Genomic DNA, 21,511 nt, shown 5'->3' with positions numbered 1-21,511 from the left:
TTCTTACTTTTTTGTAAATGTATGAGTAAGAAAACCAGTTATCTTATATTCCTTATAAACAACAAAGTGTCATAACTTCTAACTTAATTTTGGCTTTTTGTGGCTGGTAAAAAAAAATATTAATAAATCATGATTTCTTTCCAAATATTGGTTGTTAGAAGACTAATTTGTATAGAAAATTGGAAAGAAATTTACACTTTTCTAATTTTTGGCGCAAAAATATCAAATTCGCACTAAAACGATTGATAGGTAAATCAAAACTGCTGAACGAACATCCGTCGGTGCTGGGTATAAAACATAATATATTTAGGCAGCGTTACAAACAATTTGTAGTTAATTTTTATGAGACAAATTTTGCAACGCCTAATATTAATTCAATTCAGTGCACCGTTATAATAAAACTATTAATTCCACACTGATGTGAAAATACATTGCAGAATAATACAATAAACAAGCGTTGTTGAAAATATTCGGTATTGTGAACACGCGTTATAGATTTATTATATCAACCGTTATCAGTATCATCCCCACAGAAAGAATACACTGAAAGAAACAAGATAGGAAAGGCAAAAATCAATAGGCCTACATCATTATATAAACCAATTTTGATGAAGCTCGTCAGATATGTTCTGGTGGGTTTTAAACAATGTTTGACAAGTTTATGGCATCTCTGTTAAAAATTTTAATACATACTGCTCTATAAATGTAAATCGGGCGATGCATTTATATGGGAACGACATCTCAATCTAAACCAATTTTAATAAAATTCAGTCGTAATATGAAGATAATATTTGATGCCAAATTTCGTGAGGATCAGATACCAAATTGACAATTAACACGGACAGACAGACAAGTGGACAAAGCTAAATCGAATCAGAATGTAATTTTGTATGAAATCCTGCCATTAGTTAAATACCCTGTACCACAGTAGTGGTGAAGGGTGTAAATATATCCCCAATTTGGGGTATTTAATCATTATGAAAAATTACTCCTATTCACATGCGCACCAAATATCGAAATACAACAAGACCCCAAATTATTCATAATCACACCAAAATTTCTTGTTATTTTTTAAATATGCCCCAACATTTGTTACAACCCAAGCTAAGTTAGTTTTACCAGAAGAAAGCCCAAATTGGGCCCAATAGCAACATGAAAAAAGGCCCCAAAAAGACGAAAATAAGCCTGAATAGTTTTATAGTTGATTTCTATTACCTATTTTGGACATATTTTCATTTTAGATTTAGGGTATTTTTACGTGGGACTAAACTTTGTACCGTCATGTTCTTCTTATGCCTATTTGGGTCAGATATTTTTTTATTTAAGTTTTAATTGGGGTCCACATTTATTTGCCTTAGCTACACCCGTCTGTACCAAGCAAGACACACATATATGCCTAATTTTCGGTATGCGACCAATAACAACCGCTCTCAAATAGGCACATCAACATTTTTTAAAATTTCCATTTCAGTTACAATTGTTTACTATGTCATAGAACATCCGATAAGTTTTTTTTTACAAAATTCATTTGAAAACACTCCAGCTATATAAACTACATATAATACAATGATTTGTTTTTGACACAGTTTTAATTAGACCAATCCATATGTTATGATTGCCGCATATGTGCTACAATTATTTTTAAGACGCAAATTTCATTGTAAAATAAAAACTGTGACTATTAATAAATTGTTGTGCCTTCTTTCTTTATTTTTTCTTTGTCTGCTGTGATGGTCATCATCAAATGGCACACAAGTTGGGAAATTTTCCAATGTAACAAGGCAACCAATGTTTACAGAAAACCGGCGCACGGAAAGACGGAAAACAGCAATAAGATTTGTTAATATCCAAATGTCGTTGATCTTCTTTGTTTTGCTTTTGTGTTGTCGGTGGACCACCAAAGAAAGAAAGAAAGAGTGAAACGCATTTTCATTTTCTTTGAAGGATTTGTGTGCCATTTTTATATGCACTTGTTTTTCTCTGTTATTGTTTACATTAATTGGAAATTTCGTTTTAAATAAAATGAAAAACACATTGAGATCGGCGGCGACGATGCCGCATATACTCGGTTACGATATCATTTATTATGATTGAATGCGTTATGTATGTGACTACACATGTTTGTGGGGTATGCTACTGAACTTGAGGTACATTGAAAGGGGTCTTAGCAAGTTTTGTTATGAGTCATGTATTTTTTAATTCATTAAACTAGGTACTAATATAAAAAATTGTCATAAAAAGTACTATACCTTGAATAAAAACATAAATAGGAATAAATCGAATTAACACTCCATCATGGATTTCGTTGGTCAAGTTCTATGAATCTTTTTTTCATATACAGGGTTGCTGACAAGAACTTTTACCAAGTACACACTGAAATGACAGATACATGATATATTTTTTGACAGCTCATTTTATTGTTTGCATGCTACCAAAATCATTATGCTATATTTGGCGGAAAACCTACAACCGGCTATTGTTGGCGAACTCAAAAACTTCAAAGTGAACAAAATGTTTGTGCCTCGCACTATAAATCATTATAATGCCAAACGACATGGTGGTGGTCCAAAAAAAGCCACAACAACTGCAAATTAAAGTCAAAATAAGGTTTGAAATAAAAATTGGAAAATTATACCAGAAGCCGGAGAAATAGTACGTTTATAACGCAATTGGTACTTTTTAGTACAAAATTTAGCTCAGAACTTTGGTACAAAGCTACACTGTGGTAAACTAAGTTGGGAGATTTAATGGGTTTTTGGATGTTTTTACATTTACCAAACCGGTAAAAAATAAGTAAACTGCACACAGGCGAGAGGATAGAGCTAGAAATTCAAAATTTGGCTTAAATGCTGCTGTTGCGTAAAAATGACAGTACTCACAATGGCATAAAACGTACGTTTAGTGCTGCAATTGGTACCATTTGGTATTTTATTAACGAATTGACGTAAAGCTCTAAAATTTGGCACGTAGTTGCAACTAGGAGATATTTTATGGTTGACTACATGCTTTTTCAAAATTCATACATATTGGTATCAAAAAGTACAAAATAATACGAAATAGCTTATCTTAATCTACATAATCTTAATCTACGATCGGCGACAGCTAGAATTAAGCAATTGGGGAAAAATGGTCGCAGTCCTAATAAAATATGATATGTGGTAACAAATCATACCAGAAGTTGAATAAAACGTAATTGGTATTATTTTGCACTTTTTTTAACCAACTGAGCTGCAGGTCTTAAAATTGAGATACAGATAGATTTTGACACTACATATCAGCTAACTACCAAAAATTTTTTGAATCCGTACAAAATGGTGCTTTCGTTGCAGATTGAGGTAGAGCTCTAAAATTTGGAATAAAATTGCAACTTGACCAATACGCCAGATTCCAATCCTATAGATTTTTCTATTTGGTCGAACACTGATTTTGGTAATAAAATTCAATGATTTGCAAGCGTTGCTCGTTAGTAAGTCTATTCATGATGAAATGTCAAAGCATACTGAGCATCTTTCTCTTTGACACCATGTCTGAAATCCCACGTGATCTGTCAAATACTAATGCATGAAAATCCTAACCTCAAAAAAATTACCCTTTATAAAGGAAATACGTCAAATAAACCTATTTCAAGAAAAAAGAAAATTTTATCAAAAATTTATTTTTCCTATCCTATCAGCCTACATGATCGTTGTGAAGTTTTATAGGGGTTTCACTATATGTTTGAAATTTTTTTAATTGTCCTGTATGCTCCTGGTACGTGTTACTATATTTGGTTATCAGTTTCCTACTCTATATCCCAAGACATTTCATTTGAGTAGCATACTCTTAAAGTGAGTCTACATATCCATTTGGGGGTGTGTGTGTGTGAGCCTCGGGCACTTTTACTAAATTTGAACATCAGATACGTAATCTACTGCGATGGATCATTAATTTTTTATTAAGTATCACATTGTCCCGGTTATCCTACATCTCCGTTTTAGGTTTTATGGCTCAGATTAGGTATTTGGGGGTGCGGAAAATACTAGTTCCCTCATAATGATATCAGATTCGATCTTTAATTCAAAATATCATTCATGTAACTCTCATACTGGCCTGATCCGCCAATATGTTCTGTTGGGAATTTTTTGTGATTAGCATTAGTCTCGTTCTCTTCTTCAAAATACCTTTCATTTGATACCCATATTGTTCTAATCGGGAAATGTGTCCGTTTGGGTGGGGCGCTCCCCCAAGATTGTTGAAGTCCAAATTGTTGTACAAGTTTGCGAAAAAAAGTCCCTAACAGGCATATGGAGATAAACAACAATGGGGAATTTTCTCTCCTAACTATTTCTTTGTCAGTGTATATTTGCATACTTTGGGGTGCATTTGTATAGGGGTAATTTTTCATTATGCAAAAATACCCCAATTTTGGGGTATATTTTCTTATTTGATTTTGAGCGTGTATTCATGGGTCCAATATGGATGTCAAATGGACGTCAGGAGAGTACAAATATATTGTTTATATTCGCAACGAACAGTATGAAAAACTAAACAGTCCAAAACGAACCCAAAACGGGAAAATTCATTTTAGATTTCACAATATCCTATTCAATTACATTTCGCATCGAACTGTTTGCACTTTAAGTTAAACCTTAAGATGACCTCTAACCATTTGTTTGTCAGGGTTTATTTGCATACATTGGGGTTCATTTGTATTGGAGTCATTTTTCATTATGCGAAAATGCCCCAATTTTGGGGTACATTTTCTTTTTGGTTTTAGGCGTATTTTCTTGGGTCCAATATGCGTGTCAAATGAACTTTAGAAGAGTACAAATATACTGTTTTTATTCGGAACGAAGAATTTGCCAAACAGTCCAAAAAGCCCAAAATGGGAATATACATTTAAGATTTCAATATTTTCTAGTCAATTACGGCTCGCATGGAAACATTTGTATATTTACTAAAACCATAAGATGACCAATATTTTTCGCTGAGCTCTTAGTGCGAAGATATTTTCATAGGAAATTTTCTTTCAATTCCATATTGGTTGTTTTCAACACCCCGAATAACAACTTTTCTAGAAACGCATTTTCATTTCCCATTCTCCATGTGGCTGTTTTGTCTCAGTTTTATTTATTCATAAGAAAAACGTTTCACTTAATTACGACGAATATTAGCCAAATAGAGAACAATTGTGAAATAAGGAGAAAAAAAATATTGGCAACGAATCAAAAAAAAAAATTATGCGGACATTAGTTTTGTGTGCAAATTCTAAGGAGGGAAACACCAAATGGGTACAACATGGGTGATGTTTGCATCTCAAAAATAAGGCTAACTTAAACGTCATTTCTAAATTTTAACAACACAGAGACGATATGCACGAAATTTCGTCCAGACAAAGGCCACACTGTTGTAGACTGCATGTCTGACGTCAAAATTGAGATAATTTCCTTTTAGAATTTATGTCATAAATTTTCATGATTAATATACAACAGTTTTTATGCCTCCCCAAACATTGGTATACACACACTTTGGTGGCAATTTAGCACTCTGCAGGGGAGTTTTTTTTTTTTTCTTGAAAATGATGTCAAGTGAATTGAAAACGTTTTTGATGTTTCCTAGTAATGTGTTTTTCTTCTTTTTTTATTCTCTTATTCGTTTTTCCTATATATATTTATTTATTTTTAATTTTTCTTTTACCAAAGCGTGCCATGCTGTCATTCCGTTGGCAGTCATCGACATTTTTTCTTTGTTTGTTACTCAGCTCTTTTTTATTATTCGTTTTCTTAACAATAATTATATGCTGTGATTTATTTACTGGCACACGTTAAATTGGTCCCGTTGGCGAATTGAAACGAAAATTGAAAAAAGAAACAGATCAAACCATAGTACTTAAGTGTAGCTGCTGCTGTAGTATTTCAACTGTAGTGCTTAATTGATGTACATATGTACATGTTTTAAGTTGTTAAATACTTCCTTCTTTTTGTCTGGCGAATGGTATTGACCAGTTTATATACTTTTGCAAATAAGCATGTGAAAATGATTTCAGCAGCCTAAGACAAATTTAGAACTTTTCAATTTATGCAGCACACTTCATGATCAGTCTATATCGAACGTTTCAGTACTTTTTTTTTGAGGAGTAATATCAAACAAAAGACCTTTTATATGAGTTCGATATTATTGCAGGCATAGAGGGCCATTTGTTGGGGTTTTAGGATTCGCGGCCCTAGACTTTTTATATTTTAAACTTGAATATTCTCTAATAACTTTCGTTAGACACAAATATAGTCCTGATCGGTTTACATGTCTGCTTGGGGGGCTTAATGGTTGTCGACAAGTACCATATATCTTTGTCCGATTCCGACTCTACTCTCAAAGACCTTTTATTCGTGTCAAATATTATCCCGGTCGATCTTTATGTCCGTTTGGTTGTTTTTTTAAGGGTTACGGTGGCCGCGCAAACTTTTGACCACTAATTTAAATATCAGATTCGTACTCTACTCCTAAAAACCTTTAATTTGAAAAACGTTATTCTGATAGGAGTACATTGGTCCCACACGTTATTATTAAATGTACTCTAGTCGCTAAGACCTTTAATTTGAAACCCATATAGTACCCAACAATGGACATGCACGGTCCAGGACATAGTCGGCCGCCGCAACTTAACCCCATATCAGATTCGTGTTCTACGCCTACATACCTTTTATTTGACGTTCATATTTTCTTGACCTTGCTAATTATACCCCCCACCGTAAGAGGAGGGTATACTTATTTCGTCATTCCGTTTGTAACACATCGATATATTGATATGAGACCCAACAAAGTACATATATTCTTGATCGTCTTAACTTCGGAATCAGCCATGTCCGTCGAAATTTCAATCAAATCAATTGTTTTCCGATTTGGTTGAAATTTTGTATGAGGTATTTTGTTATGACTTTCAACAGTTGTGCTCAGTATGGTCCAAATCGATTTATAACCTGATATAGCTGCCATATAAACCGATCTTGGATCTTGACTTCTTAAGGCTATGGAAGACGCATTTCTTATCCGATTTGGCTGAAATCTTGCAAACTGGCTTCTACTATGGTATTCAAGTTCCTAACCGAGTATGGTCCGAATGGGTTTATCAACTAATATTGCTCCAATAGGAAAGCAATTCATATATGTTACCTTTGGTTTGCCTTTAAAGAGATATCGGGCAAATAACTAACATATGCGACATACCTGTGGGATGGAGAAAGACGAAAGCGGGGAAAACCTAACAACACGAAGTCGAAAGATTTCCGTCCTATAAGTCCGTCATTTCATAATGAAGACTCTAAGGGCACAGATCCCTGGGGATAGTCAGAATGCATTTCGCAAGGGCAAGTTCACTGAAGCAGCCCTTAAGGAAAAATCACTCTTAGAGATATACATGAGGAAGCTCTACGACAGCAAAGTGAGCTACCGAAAATGGTCTAGGTATAAATCCGTGTAACACAGAAGTAGTTATTGCCGGCAGGGGATCTGGACTTGAAATGGCCTACCGTTTTGCTGTCGCTAGCTAAAACAGACGTCTCACTCATTGTGTCATCATTCAGTCATGACAGGTCACGGTCTGATCAGAAAACATGCTGATAGACTGAAGGTTGCAGTAACGATTTCTGCAGAAGCTGTAAGGACGTCGAGGAAGTATAGACTATAGAACATCTGATGTGTGTGTGCCCCTCACTGGCAGTCAAAAAGAGTTCCATTCTCATTTCTTTGAGAACTTGTCTGGTTTAATAGAAGTATTTGGGCTATTTAAAGCGATCCGGATGGTTCAACGGTAGGAACTAGAAAATATCTTCCTTCTCCTGTTCCTGTAGAATCAAAATGGACTAAAACGTCTAAGTGAGTCTGATGGCAGACTACCACTTAAATCTAACCTAACCTACGGTGCAAACAAAAATTCGTTTGAAACGGAAGACCTAATCCGAAGATCTGTCGATTTTCAATTTGTTTATTCTTTTTTGTTATTAGAGGCGGACTTGGCCTCCTCCTTTTAAATATCAAAATGTGAAGTATCCAATTGATCTACTTAAAACTTTGTATTCGAGAACGAGAACAGGGTAAGTGTCGATGTTTGTATTTCTTGGAGGATCATTCCCAGGATTAAACTTAGTGTAAATGCGGGGTCTATGGTGGACTTATTATGCCTAAAACCTCATTTAAACGGACCAATCATCTCGATAACTGTAGAATTTATTTCCACACATAGTACTTAGTTTGGCGAATGGCGAAGACGAACTGATGTATACGAATTATAAGCTTGTCGCCCCCGGTCTTAAATAGTTCAGCCGGCAAACCATCGGCTCCTATTGCCTTGGTGTTCTTCAGCAAGGTATATGCTACGTATGCACAATTCTGACTAAGCGGTATGTTTTCAGGTGGATTTCAAGGCACTTATTAGCACACAAATTAGTGTTCCCAATTCCAACAAATTCGATTAATAAATTAACCTTTAATGGTTCCATGATATCAAATCGAAAGTCCTGTCTAAATTTCAGCTATATTCAAATATGGTGCGACCTGAACCAAACTTGTGATGGAGTTGCAGGGTCTAATACAAGTGTCCAACAATCAAAAGTGCCAAACTATCAAAAATCATTCCATTTTTCACTCATGTCAACTAATCAAAGATTGTTTTAAGATTTTACAATTCTATTTTTTCCCCTCAGTGTAAGTAGAAAAGCTTTAAAAAGCTCTATAATCTCAACAAAACTCTTATATGCAAGCACACTCTTTGTTCTTTCTTTATTCTCATCAAACATTTAACAAAGGAAGAAAGAACATGAGATACCTCGATTCATATCCACGCACATATGTACATACTATACCACATTATGGCCGGTCTTTGCAACGCAAAATGAGGTTGAAAGCACCAATTCAGTTGTTATTAACGCATGCAAGAGAATACAGTGCAAATATAAATATAGAAAAGTACTAGAAACAAAAAAAAATAAACAAGTTGTTTAAGACTATTCCAGAAAACATTAAAAACAATCTTAAACAATAAACAAATAAATCATAAAGAAATAAGTGAAAACAACAAAACAAAAAATTATCAAGAAAAACACGCATATCTATTATGGCTCCCATGAAATCGAAATCGAAATTTGAATGGTTTGAAGGTTTGCTTAAAAAAATAATCGCACATGGTTTAAGAGAATTTTTGATGGAGGTTCATTTTAAGCGATTAAGAGAGTACAGTGGTGGTGAAAATTATAGCACTTTATTTGGCGATTACTAATAAAAGAAAATTTCCTACTTTTTCTGAAGAGAAAGTCTTCTACTGTTTTTTTTTGACTTTTGATTAAGCGAAATTAAAAATACCAGATTGCAATGAAATCAGGTCGTTGAATTTCCTCAGCTGAAAGGAACCTCAATTTTGAAATTTAAATTACTATCAGCCTCTCGTATGTCCTCTAAAAAATTTCCTAATTAATAAGATGATACAACAGCCTATCTGGGGTATAAGGTCCGTAGAGCAAAATCCCAAAAGGAGTTTTAGTTATCAGGCAAAACTGTTTTATTATTATATAGATTAGAGTCGACGAGACGTCTTTTCAGAATTGGTAATTTAATTACATTCTATCTGTAATTATAGCTTGGCAAATTTTGCTAAGGCAAACTAATAATGTTTTTTCTGAATAGATTCAATTGTATTTTAATGAATAAGGTAAACTGAGTCCCATACTACGGAACCGTACTCTAAGAAACAACACACAAAAGAAATATACAACTATTTATTAACCAATGGGTCCGAGAATTTTTTACTCCAGCGTTCAATAAAGCCTAGACTTCTATATGCCTAAGTAAATAATTACAGAAATATGCTCCCGGAACTCTAGCCGGTAATCTAAACGGATCCCAAGATCATACATAGGCAAAATTTATACGAGAAAAAGTACAGGAGCTAGATGGCTTACTTGTGGAACCCATAAACTCACATTAATTTTATTCGACACTGCACTACCAAATTGCACCATTTGTGATCGGCCAATAAGATATGACTTTATCCATTTCAATAGGGAAGCACCGAATCCCATGTAATGCAACTTGGTCAACTAATGATTTATTTTATCGAACGCCTTACTGAAATCAGTATAAATACAGTCTGTTTAGTATTTCTTTCTAAATCCATTGTTCACAATCGTAGTAAGCTCTTTATTATTCGTTAATGTAGATTCGAAATGTCAATTTAGGTATAGCATTAAACTTCGCGATACCTCAATAAATGGAAACGTCAGTTCTATTAACTGATTTGAACAGAGAACAAAGTAGGACTCCTTCCACCTTTCAGGAAAATTGCCAGAATATTAAGATCTGTTGAAGAGTATACAAAGAGGATGTACAAGACCTTCCGCACAGGTTTAAGTATGCACGCTGAGATTGCATCTGCACCGGGAGCTATCGTACTATGGAGGATGTTTCGTCTATGTTGGAGAACTTAGGATGAAAACTATGGACATTTACGTGCATAGATGAAAAATTGGTTAGGAATATTGAAAAGTGTCCTCGTTCGATTTGGTGGAATAAGTGGTTCAAAAAAGGATGCTAAAATGTTTGAAATTCCAATATCATCATTCGCTACAACTTGTCCAAATTGTAACCTCTCCCGGAAACATCGACGTTTATTGTTAATAAAACCATAAAAGGATTTAGTATTCGACATCATCTTATTCTTAATTTTTTATGTACTTGTTGTACAGTTGTACATTTCGACCTTGCTACTGAATAATTCATTCGTATAATCAAAATGTGAACCATTAATTTTTTCAATTTTCTGTAGAGTTTATTCTTTCTGTTCTTTAATTTTGACAAAGCAGTAGAAAACCTTCTCTTAAGACGAGTATCCCCATTTTATGCACTACACCCGATATATATGTGCATATCAGTACGTTATGGGACAAAGTGAGACAAAGTTTCAGGGGATCACCGCACCCCCTACTAGTAACCATAAAACACAAATAAGATGTCTGAATTTGGGGTAAACGAGTTTAATAATTTAGTTAAAAATATATGCTATAATTTTCGCCACCACTATACTTTGTTCTCCCAATGTCAAAAACAGATGTTGTTATTGTTTGTTAAAAACCATTCGCTCACTATCTCATTGCGATGAAAACTAAAGAAACCACCAAACCCATATGGTCAATCAGTTTCCCCCTACCAACAGTTTGTCGCAGAGTGAGATCGCGTGCGTATTTAATACAAATCGTGTATGGTGAACTCTTCAGAACTTAATTTCTAAAGAACTTAAATTTTTGTATTAAAATTTGTAAAATAATTCAGTGGTATAATAATAATTATAGGCATTTTAAAAAAGTACACTAAAATGGCCCATCAAGTTGTAAAGGTTGTTGAACGATGTGATAAGGCCTGCGAGAGTCAGGATTTAGGTAATGTACAATGTGTATAAAAAAAATTAAAATTAAAAATATACCCTTGCTTCCATATATGCCAAATTATATGATATGTTGATATTTTGACCAAATGTAGATAAAAGTACAAATGACTAAGAAAAACAAAAACAAAATTGGCAAAATGTGCTCGCTGAAGGAGAGGCACGAATGAGAGAATATAAGAAAAGGGTTGCCATGATTTGAAGGAAAGCCAATTTGTAGTGAATGTGAAGTATGAGAACATGGGAATAAAATGATAGGAAAGCTTTAAATATAGATTACAAACTGGTCTTCAACTTGTCTCTTGCCATCTTATGGGAAAAATTGATAGCAGAGGTTGATTTTCAAAGGCCAAAAAAAAAATCCAAAATTTTTGCAAAAAAAAAAAACACAATTGTGCATACGGACGGATTAATAGCAGAAATGGTTAAATCGATTTCAATAGAAAAGTTAAAAACGGACTGACGAAGTCAGCACGTGTATAACCGCTTTATTATGATGTAGGGTGTAAAAAAACGGCATTTAACGGCATCAGGCACAAGGAGAACGTTGGCTTATTTACAATGTGAAATTGGATAAAGTTGGAAGCTTTTCCTTGACAAAATATCCTGATACCGTAAATTTAGTGGCTTAGTGATACAATTTTTGGTTTAGTCATGTTTGTGGATAATTTGCTTTGCCCAATTTGGCTTAAGCACAAAGTTAATTGTTGTCCAAATTAAAGGACCACCAATTTTAATATGTTATAATTATTGTTTTATTTTATAAAATAAATAATCGATGTCCTAATTTATCTTGGTAATACCTTGAAGATGAACGAAAATTGATTATTTAAGATAGGTTAATTGTTACGGGCAAAAACTCGCACATTTCTACTCGATGATTATGATTATACGCGAAATCGATTGAGAATCCATTAAAAAACTTTATCTTGAGAAAGTTTTATCGAAATTTTCTGGTAAGAGGAAATTTATTCTCTCGCGAAAATTTTATCAAAAGTTTGTCTAAAGAAAAAATTTATCGATGTTTTGTCTCAAGAGTAAATTTCATCTCCTTTTTATCATTAGAGAAATTTTAATCAATATTTGGTCTTTAGAAAAAGTTTCATCACAATTTTGTCTTTGGAGAATATTTTTCCGAAATTTAATCTATTAAACAATTTTTATCAAAATTCACATAAATTTTCATCGATATTCCGAATTCTGAGAAAATTTCATCTTTTAAAAGATTATTGTCGTACGAGAAAATTTCATAGAATATATAAAATAACCAAACCTTTTGCACGAAAGTGGATATCAGATTCATACGACTCCCAAAAACCACATTTGAGCTAAATATTGCTATAGTCGGTATACATATGTGGTTTAGTGGGAGTTTTTGAGGTGAGGCATCCCTGAAACATTTGGCTATAAAACAGGTATCAGATTTGAGACCCTTTTTGCCGTAATCCTCAAATATGTCCAAGTTGAGGGGTATGTAGGGTGGGGTAGCACCAATTGCCTTTGGCTTAGGGGGAGTTTATGGTGAGACGACCCCTAAACACTTGGCCTCAAAATTGGCTATCAAATACGTTTTCTACAATCAAATACCCATTATATATTACCATAGTAGGCAATCATGGCCGGTTTGAAGGGAGTTTAGAGAGCGGACCCTGAAATAATATCAGCATAGATTTTGTTTGAGCGCTATAATGTCAAGCATTTTGGATAGGATGGATGATGAGCGATGCCCTCTAACACGTCTTTGCATTTGTGTACAATATGTTCTCAGTCGTCCTACATGGCAGTTTGTTATTGTTTACATTGGAAAGAGAGAATCGGTGCTCCCGACGCTAAGACCCAAAAGACTATATATTTTAGATCTTTATATTCGCAATCTTCGTGGCCTACTAAACGGCAAGATATGACGCAAGATACTTGAATCCTTATATCAACATAAGATTCTAACTCTATTGTCATAGACCTTTCGCTAAATTTCCATATTATCCCGATCGAACTATACGTCCTATTGAAGGGTATTTAGTGGGTGGGCCGGTCTCAGACTATGTCCCAAATGTATAAATCAGATTCGTAGGCAGCCCATTAAGATCGTTAATTTTATACCCATTTTGTGACGTTGGACATACATGCCCGTTTTGGGGTTGGAGAGGCCCCGTAGACACCTTTGACCAAATTCTTATAACAGATATGTACTCAACTTCCAAACACCTCTCATTTGATAAGTCCCAACCTCAGATGCCTCAGATACCAAGAAATACATTTTTAAATCAGCTTATTACTATACTTTTAAATAGTTTCCATTTGATATTCATGCTGTCCATACCGGTAAATTTGTTCTGCTGGAGGGGTTTTTGGGGAGTGGGGAGGCTCTCAGACACCAATAAATAGATTTTTATGTCAGATTTGTACTCTACTTTAAATACCTTTCATTTGATACCCATATTGCAGAAAGCAGTAAAAGAGTCCTGTTGGGTGATTTGTTTGGAGGTGGAGAACCACCCGGCTCCAAGGCTAATATTTTTATGCCAAGTTCGTACTCTACTCTTAAATGCCTCTCATTTAATACCCATATTGCCCAAAGCGGTAAGTGGTATTTTTGGAGGTGGGAAACCCCCGAAATTAAAGGTGACATTTATACGGCAAATACATACTCTCCTTTTAATTACCTCTTATTTGATACCCATATTGTCCAAAGGGGAAAAGTGTCCTGTTGGGTGGTGTTTTTGTGGGTGGGATCCCCCCGACACTTAGGGTGCCATTTTTAAGCCAAGTTCGCATTCTGCTCTTGAATACTTTTCATTTGATACCCATATTGTCCCAATCGGTAAACATGTCCGTTCGGGTGGGTTTTGGGATAGGGCGTCCCCCCAGGTTATATGATCCTAAAATTTTATACCAAATTTCGTGTTTTTGGGGTATACAAAATTTCGCTTAAATCGGTGCACCCATCTCCGAGATCTTGGGTTTTTGAAAATTGGGGTAAGGGGGAGAGTCCGTCCCCCCTTAGAATATGAAAAAATGTAGTACCCTATTTTCATCGGGGGCTTAAACTCTACCATCCATGTAAATATCATGAAAATCGGTTAAGCCGTTTTTGAGTCTATACGGAACCGACAAACAAGTAAACAAAGCGCAACAATATCATTTTTATATAATAGATTATATAAAAGATTTCTGAATCCAATCTTTAAACATTTTTAACAAAGTTTGTTATTGGCAACAGTCCCTATAAACTTAATAATCATTGTTCTTGTTTTGTAATTGTCATTACAGATTTATCGGAATGTGAACTTATGCAAATACCTGATGCTGTCTATCATTTGATGCGCAACACAGAATTGAAAACTTGTGATCTCAGCGGAAATGTGATTAAGAAGATTTCGCCTAAGTTTGCATTAAAATTCAGTTTAATAACAGGTAAGATATATCAAGATCAATGACATAATTGATTTTCATTATTGACGACAGTTTCAAAAGAATTTATCTCTTTAATATTTGTTTATATTAATTTTCTTTTTATTATTTACAGATCTTAATTTGTCACACAATCACTTGTCCAAACTGCCCGATGAATTGGCAGATTTAAATAATTTGGCCAAACTGAATATCTCACATAACTCATTTATTGTTTTACCACCGGTGGTATTTAGGATTCCTAAACTAAAAGAATTAGATGCCAGCCACAATGCCATAATTGGTAAGTGAACCTGAATAAACTTTGACGATGAATAAAAGATGATGAAAATATCATTCTTTTATTTAACAGAAATCGATACCGATGAAATTATTACCAGTGATAACTTAGAATTAGTAGATTTACGTCACAATCCTTTGGGTCGTACCTGTCATCGCAGACTAAAAAATGTCCAGACGCCTTTCCGTTTGGAAATTTCAGAATATAATGAAGAAGAAGACTGGTAAAAGCCTATGTTGCAGCAACATTGTAAATTATTGTGGACAAACAAATTAGAATCTACTATATACTACATATTTATCTCGATTTTAAGGAGGCATTATCATTATGGCACACTTACTCATGAACAAAAGCACCTTGCACTTTTTCTATAAATGCATACGAAATCATTTAACAAGTAAACAAATAAGACGACAATAATAACGAACTCATTTTCTGTAGTATTTAAGAATTTATAGATTTAAGATGAAAAACAAACTGAAACCAAAACACTTGCCGAAAAAACAAACAAATTATGCGTTAAAGATTATATGAAGAAATTGTAGGTGATGAGGAAGAGTAGAAAGTGTTATTGAAAATGGTAGCTATGAAGTTTATCATATCTAGAAAAGTATGTTGTAATCAGCATACAATGTTTGCTGCTGCTTTTAACAGGAAGACTAACCACTTTGAAAGTAAAATATTTGCAGTATATTTTCCCGGAAAAAAAGAAGATGGTAATTTTTCAAATTTGTAATTAGAACTACCATGAAGAATTAATGGATGTATTAAATATATATTTGTTCCCCGAAAACAGAGGCATAATTCTAAAGAAACTATTCTATAGACAAATGCTGCAAACGTTCTACATCAAAATTTAAAATTTTCATACAGCAGCAAACATTGTTCTTTTCTGGTCTACAAAATACCTTTTATGAAAACCAAAATGAAATTTAGCCAATTTACAATACTTAATGGATATGCCAATTGCACATATTTAGATTATTATTATATGACATTTTTATCTGTCAAAATTTAATGCTAGTTTCAAAATGTATTAGTTTGAATTCAATGCTTTAGAGATACATAAAGATTGAACAAATTTTATAACATCATGCAATGTTAATAATAATGGGATACAATTCTTATCACTAGCTAGACGCACACAAAGTATTTCGAATACTCTTAAACACTTCATTTAATAGAAATGTTTCCCGCCCACAATTATCTTCAACTATACAAATATGGTATTGTAAATGTGTTTTATTAGATTTAAGATTAAAAACAAAATCAAACTATATACTAGAAAAACAAATATCCAAAGAAAACTATTTACTAACACATTTATACTCATACAAAATTCCTTTGTGTATAAAGGAAAACTAGCGCTTAACTATTGCAATAAGTTTTTATATAATTATTTTTATGTTTAGTAAACTGTGATTGTCATATAAATTAGAGAAAAATGTTAATGTTTTATTTTAGTTCTTTTTTAATTGTTTGTATATATTTTTTTTTAAAACGAGAAAGTAATTACGATCTACGTATTTCTATAAACTTTTATCACTTACTAGTCATCAGTCCTTGTGCATATGTTTAAAAAAGTTTATTAAAAGATCTTAGTGTTTGACTATGCTGCCTATCCTCATATGATTACTTACTTATTCATAACTTTTAGTTAAATGTTGTTACTTTTGTTATATTCTTTATTGTTTTGTTTTTATTTATTATTTTATTTTTTTGAAAAAAAAAATATTAAATAAAATATGTATTTATTTAACTCTTTCATGTGAAAGGGTGTGACAATCAATATGGAATATTGTGTTTCTTTCCTATATGTATATAGATTATTGAAATCTAAGCGAGTAGAGTTCGAAGGTGGCTGAAATGTAAATTACAGGATAACAAAAAGGAAAGAGGGGAGGAACAAGTAGCAAAATGCAATAGTCGGGGAAGCCAACTATACAATACTCTACATTAGACCCATCCCATGAAGGAGAAAAAACTTTTTGCAAATAGAGAAACACATACCATCCTTTTTTCCTTTTGATCTCAATAATCCAAATACGAAATATTATGACGATCGGTTAACGATAACACGTGCCGCAACGGACTCCAAATTGAAAAATAATTTTGTATACCCGGCACCATGGGCTAGGGGGTATATTCATTTAGTGACTCCGTTTGCAACACATCGAAATATCAATGTCCGACCCTACAAGGCAGGACGTAGCTAAATGATTTTGTATTAAAAAAAAAATTAAATAAAATTTAATCTAAACAAACATCGTCATTAACTTTTCTTATAATGAAAATATTTCATATTTATAATATTCTACAAAGACAACATTTTGCTATGGCCAGGGCCACATTAAAATTGTTTTTCTTAAGGCAAAATTATAATGGAATTCTTAGTAAAACCAGTAAGGAAAGGCAAAAGTCGGGCAGAGCCGACTATGAAATACCCTACACCACCGAGTATACGTAATACTTTTAATAGATAGCACTTATATCCAAATTTAGTCAGACTTTAATTTTGCATACCTATTGAAATATCGCATAGAACCATACACGATTTTCTTACGATGGTACGAAAATTGTGGCTTCTACAGCCTTAAAAGTCGAAACGCATAAAAGATATATATGGGAGTTTTATCTAAATCGATTTTGATGAAATTTTGCACACTTATTGGGATGTCAATTAAACCATCTCATGAAATTTTGTAGAGATCGGACCAAAATTGTGGCTTCTACAGCCTTAAAAGGCCATATCGGATGAAAAATATATATGAGAGCTATATGTAAATCTGGACCGATTTTTATGACTCATATGAGGACGTTGAATAAAATGGCCCATGCCAAATTTTGTAAAGATCGGACCATAATTGTGGCATCTACAGCCTTAAAAGGCCATATCGGATAAAAAATAAATATGGGAGCTATATCTAAATCTGGACCGATTTTTATGAAAAACACCTCTTGCTTAATTTCGTAAAGACCGGACCAAAATTGTGCCTGCTAGAGCCTTAGAAGACCATATCGGGTGAAAGATATATACGGGAGCTTTAAATAAATCTGATCACATTATGATGAAATTTTGCACACATATTGGGACGTCAAAAAAGCACTTCGTGCCAAATTTTGTAACGATCGGACCAAAATTGTGCCTTCTAAAGCCTTAATAGGTCAAATCGGATGAAAGTTATATATGGGAGCTATATCTAAATTTGAACCGATTTAGATGAAATTTTGCACACATGTTGGGACGTCACAAAAAGCACTTCGTGCCAAATTTGGTAAAGATCGGACCAAAATTGTGGCTCCTACAGCTTTAAAAGGGCATATCGGATGAAAGATATATATGGGATCTATTCTAAATCTGGACCGATTTCAATAAAATTTTGTAAACATTTTGGGTCGTTAAAAAAACACTTCGTGCCAAATTTTGTAAGGATTGGATCAAAGCTGTGGATTCTACAGCTTTAAAAATGCACATCGGATGAAAGCTATATATGGGAGCTTCATCAAAATCTGGACCGATTTTTTCAAAATCAATAGCATTCGTCGTTGGACCAAAAAAGGCATTTATGCAAAATTTTGTGAATATCGGACAACAAATGCGACCTGTACCTTGATTACAAGAATACATGGACAGACAGACAGACGGACATAGCTAAATCGAATCAGGAAGTGATTTTAAGCCGATCCGTATACTTATCGATGGGTCTAGCTCTTCTCTTTCTTAGGGTTACAAACAAATGCGCAATCTATAATACCCTGTACCATAGTAGTGATGTAGGGTATAAAAACAATGAAATTCATTCTAAATAAAATTTCAAGTAATATTCTCCTATGACAAAATTTCAGTACAAAATTTCTTTAACATTTTCACTAAAGACAAAATTTTTATAACAAAACCAGTAAAAACGAGCTAAGTTCGGCCGGGCCGAATTTTGGGCACCCACCACCATGGATTCGAATAGGACCGTACTTGGCCCAGTTATAACAGAACGCTATGTGCAAACTTTCAGCCAAATCGGATAAAAATCGCGGCTTGTAAGGGCTCAAGAAGTCAAATCGTGAGAATCGGTTTATATGGGAGCTATATCATGTTCTTGGCCGATTTTTACCGTACTTGGCACAGTTGTTAGGAGTCATAATAGAACATAATGTACAAAATTTCAGCCAAATCGGATGAAAATTGAGGCTTCCAGGCGCTCGAGAAATCAAATCGGTATATCGGTTTATATTAGAGCTATATAAGGTTATACACCAATTTGAACCGTTCTTGGCACTGTTTTTGAAAGTTATAACAGAACGATATGTGCACAATTTCAGCCAAATCGGATAAAAATTGTAGCTTCCATAGGCCCAAAAAGTCAAATCGAGAGATCGGTTTATATAGGAGCTATATCAGATTCTTGACCGATTTGGACCGTACTTGACATAGTTGTTGAAAGTATATCCAAATCTGAACCGATATGGTTCATTTGCAATCCCCAACGACCTACATCAATATAATGTATGTGCGCAAAATTTCAAGAGGCTAGCTTAACGCGTACGACAGGCCGCTATCGTAATTTCGACAAACGGACGGACGAACATGGATAGTTCGAATCACAATGTCGAGACGATCAAGAATATATACACTTTATGGGGTACTAGATCAATATTTCGAGGTGTTACAAACACCCATCCTATGGTGGGTATAAAAATTTTATAAAATTTTTTCTAAAGATTACATTTTTATTAATTTTTTTAAAGACCAACTTTCAGGGAAAAACTCTCTAAAGACATCCTACCACAAGATTTTTTTTTTAATACCAAAATTAAAATTTTCATAAACATTTTTAAAGCCTTCTTATCTTATGCTTATCTATCCCAAACAACATTTTCCTATCTTTTTTCTATAGACAAATTTGAATAAATATTTTGAAAGACAAAATTTTAACCCATTACGCCTGACCCTCGATTTCGTTGTCCGATTTTGATGAAATTTTATCTCCGTTTTAGCCGTTTTATCTCAAACGGCTAAAGCAAGAGTCATGAAATTTGGCACAAATGTAGGTCTTGGGTCGTAGGCACGAGATAAGACGGGGTTTTTTGATATTAGTGCGTTTAGGTAATAAAAAGTACGAAATGGTGACTTTTTCCAAAGCGCGAACAGATGGGGTTTGGTACTAAAACGTACAAAGTGGTTCCTTATGTACAGACTGAGCTACATCTGTGAAATTAGGGATACAGGTACATCTTGGCAGTATGTAACGGATGACTAGAAGTTTTTTTGAAATTTGTACATTTAGGTACTAAAACGTACAAAATGGTACTTTATTTACTGATTGAGCTAAAGATATAGGCCGATATAGCCCATCTTCGAACTTAACCTGCTTATGGACAAAAAATAACCTGTGCAAAGTTTCAGCTCAACCCCTCCTCCCCTCCAAAAAAAAAAACCTGGCTACGTCCCTGCTACAAGGTATACTTATTTCGAATTGTCGTAAACAATTTAACAATGTCCGTGTGTCTGTCCGTCCGTCTGTTGTAATCACTCTACAGCCTTCGAAAACTGAGATATTGAGATGAAATTTGGCACAGATACGTCTTTTTGGTGTACGCTGGTTAAGTTTTTGAACGGGCCAAATCTGACCATATTTGGATATAGCTGGCATACAGACCGATCTCCCGATAAAGGGTCTAAAGCCCATAAAAGCTGTATTTGCTACCAGATTTGCTGCATTTATTACCCGATTTGAAACAGTGTGCTATTTTAAGCCTCCCGACATCCGACCTGAATATGGTTCAGATTGGACTATATATAGATATAGCTATCGTATAGACCGATATGGTAATTAAGGGTCTGACGCCCATAAAAGCTTTAATTATTACCCGATTCCACTGAAATGTGAATTAGTGGGTTGTTTAAGCCTCCCGCCATCTGACCCAGATAGTGCAAGGATCGGACGATATTTAGGTACAGCTGTCTTTTAGACCGGTATGCCGATCCCCACAAAAGCTTTATATATTATCCGATTTCTTTGAAATTTGAAGTAGTGAGTTGTTTTAAACCTTCCGACATTCGATCTTAATATGAATCAGATGAGACTATACAGAAAGCGGATTTCTTCTCGAAATCTGAATAAAATATGATCGAGACCAGCCCTTATTTAGATATAACTATAGATATAGTAGTAGATGATTATTATATCCTTGTTAATGGGGATCCAAAGTTCGGCACAGCCGAACTTAACACGTTTTTACTTGTTTTGGAATACATTCACAATTAAGCCCAGGACTGACTCCATTCGGAGCGAGAATGCCTCTTAAATTATTGCAGATTCGAGGGACTTTATTCTTCGCCAGAACACAAACAAAAGTCTAACAACAACACACAACAAAGACAACAGCATTGAAGCAAATATTATTGGGCTCAATAC

At 34.1% G+C, this 21,511-nt stretch overlaps 1 protein-coding gene and 1 long non-coding RNA gene across 2 annotated transcripts in view; one reads left to right on the top strand and one right to left on the bottom strand.

The window, feature by feature from the left end:
* The window catches only part of LOC106092359 (leucine-rich repeat-containing protein 20), a 29,197-nt gene extending 12,472 nt beyond the window's left edge, over positions 1-16,725 (top strand). Inside the window, exons 2-4 of the mRNA XM_013259193.2 lie at positions 14,678-14,821; positions 14,934-15,101; positions 15,171-16,725. Coding sequence (XP_013114647.1) covers positions 14,678-14,821; positions 14,934-15,101; positions 15,171-15,325 — 467 coding nt within the window. The 3' untranslated portion in view covers positions 15,326-16,725. The remainder of the gene's footprint in view (positions 1-14,677; positions 14,822-14,933; positions 15,102-15,170) is intronic.
* Positions 1-21,511, bottom strand: part of LOC106092358 (uncharacterized) — a 324,230-nt gene that overhangs the window by 277,841 nt on the left and 24,878 nt on the right. The gene's annotated exons all lie outside the window — the stretch shown is intronic.

This window comes from Stomoxys calcitrans, chromosome 4 (assembly GCF_963082655.1).
Source record: "Stomoxys calcitrans chromosome 4, idStoCalc2.1, whole genome shotgun sequence".
NCBI lineage: Eukaryota > Metazoa > Arthropoda > Insecta > Diptera > Muscidae > Stomoxys > Stomoxys calcitrans.
Note: the sequence above shows the minus strand (reverse complement) of the source record. Positions and strands in the feature narration are given on the sequence as shown.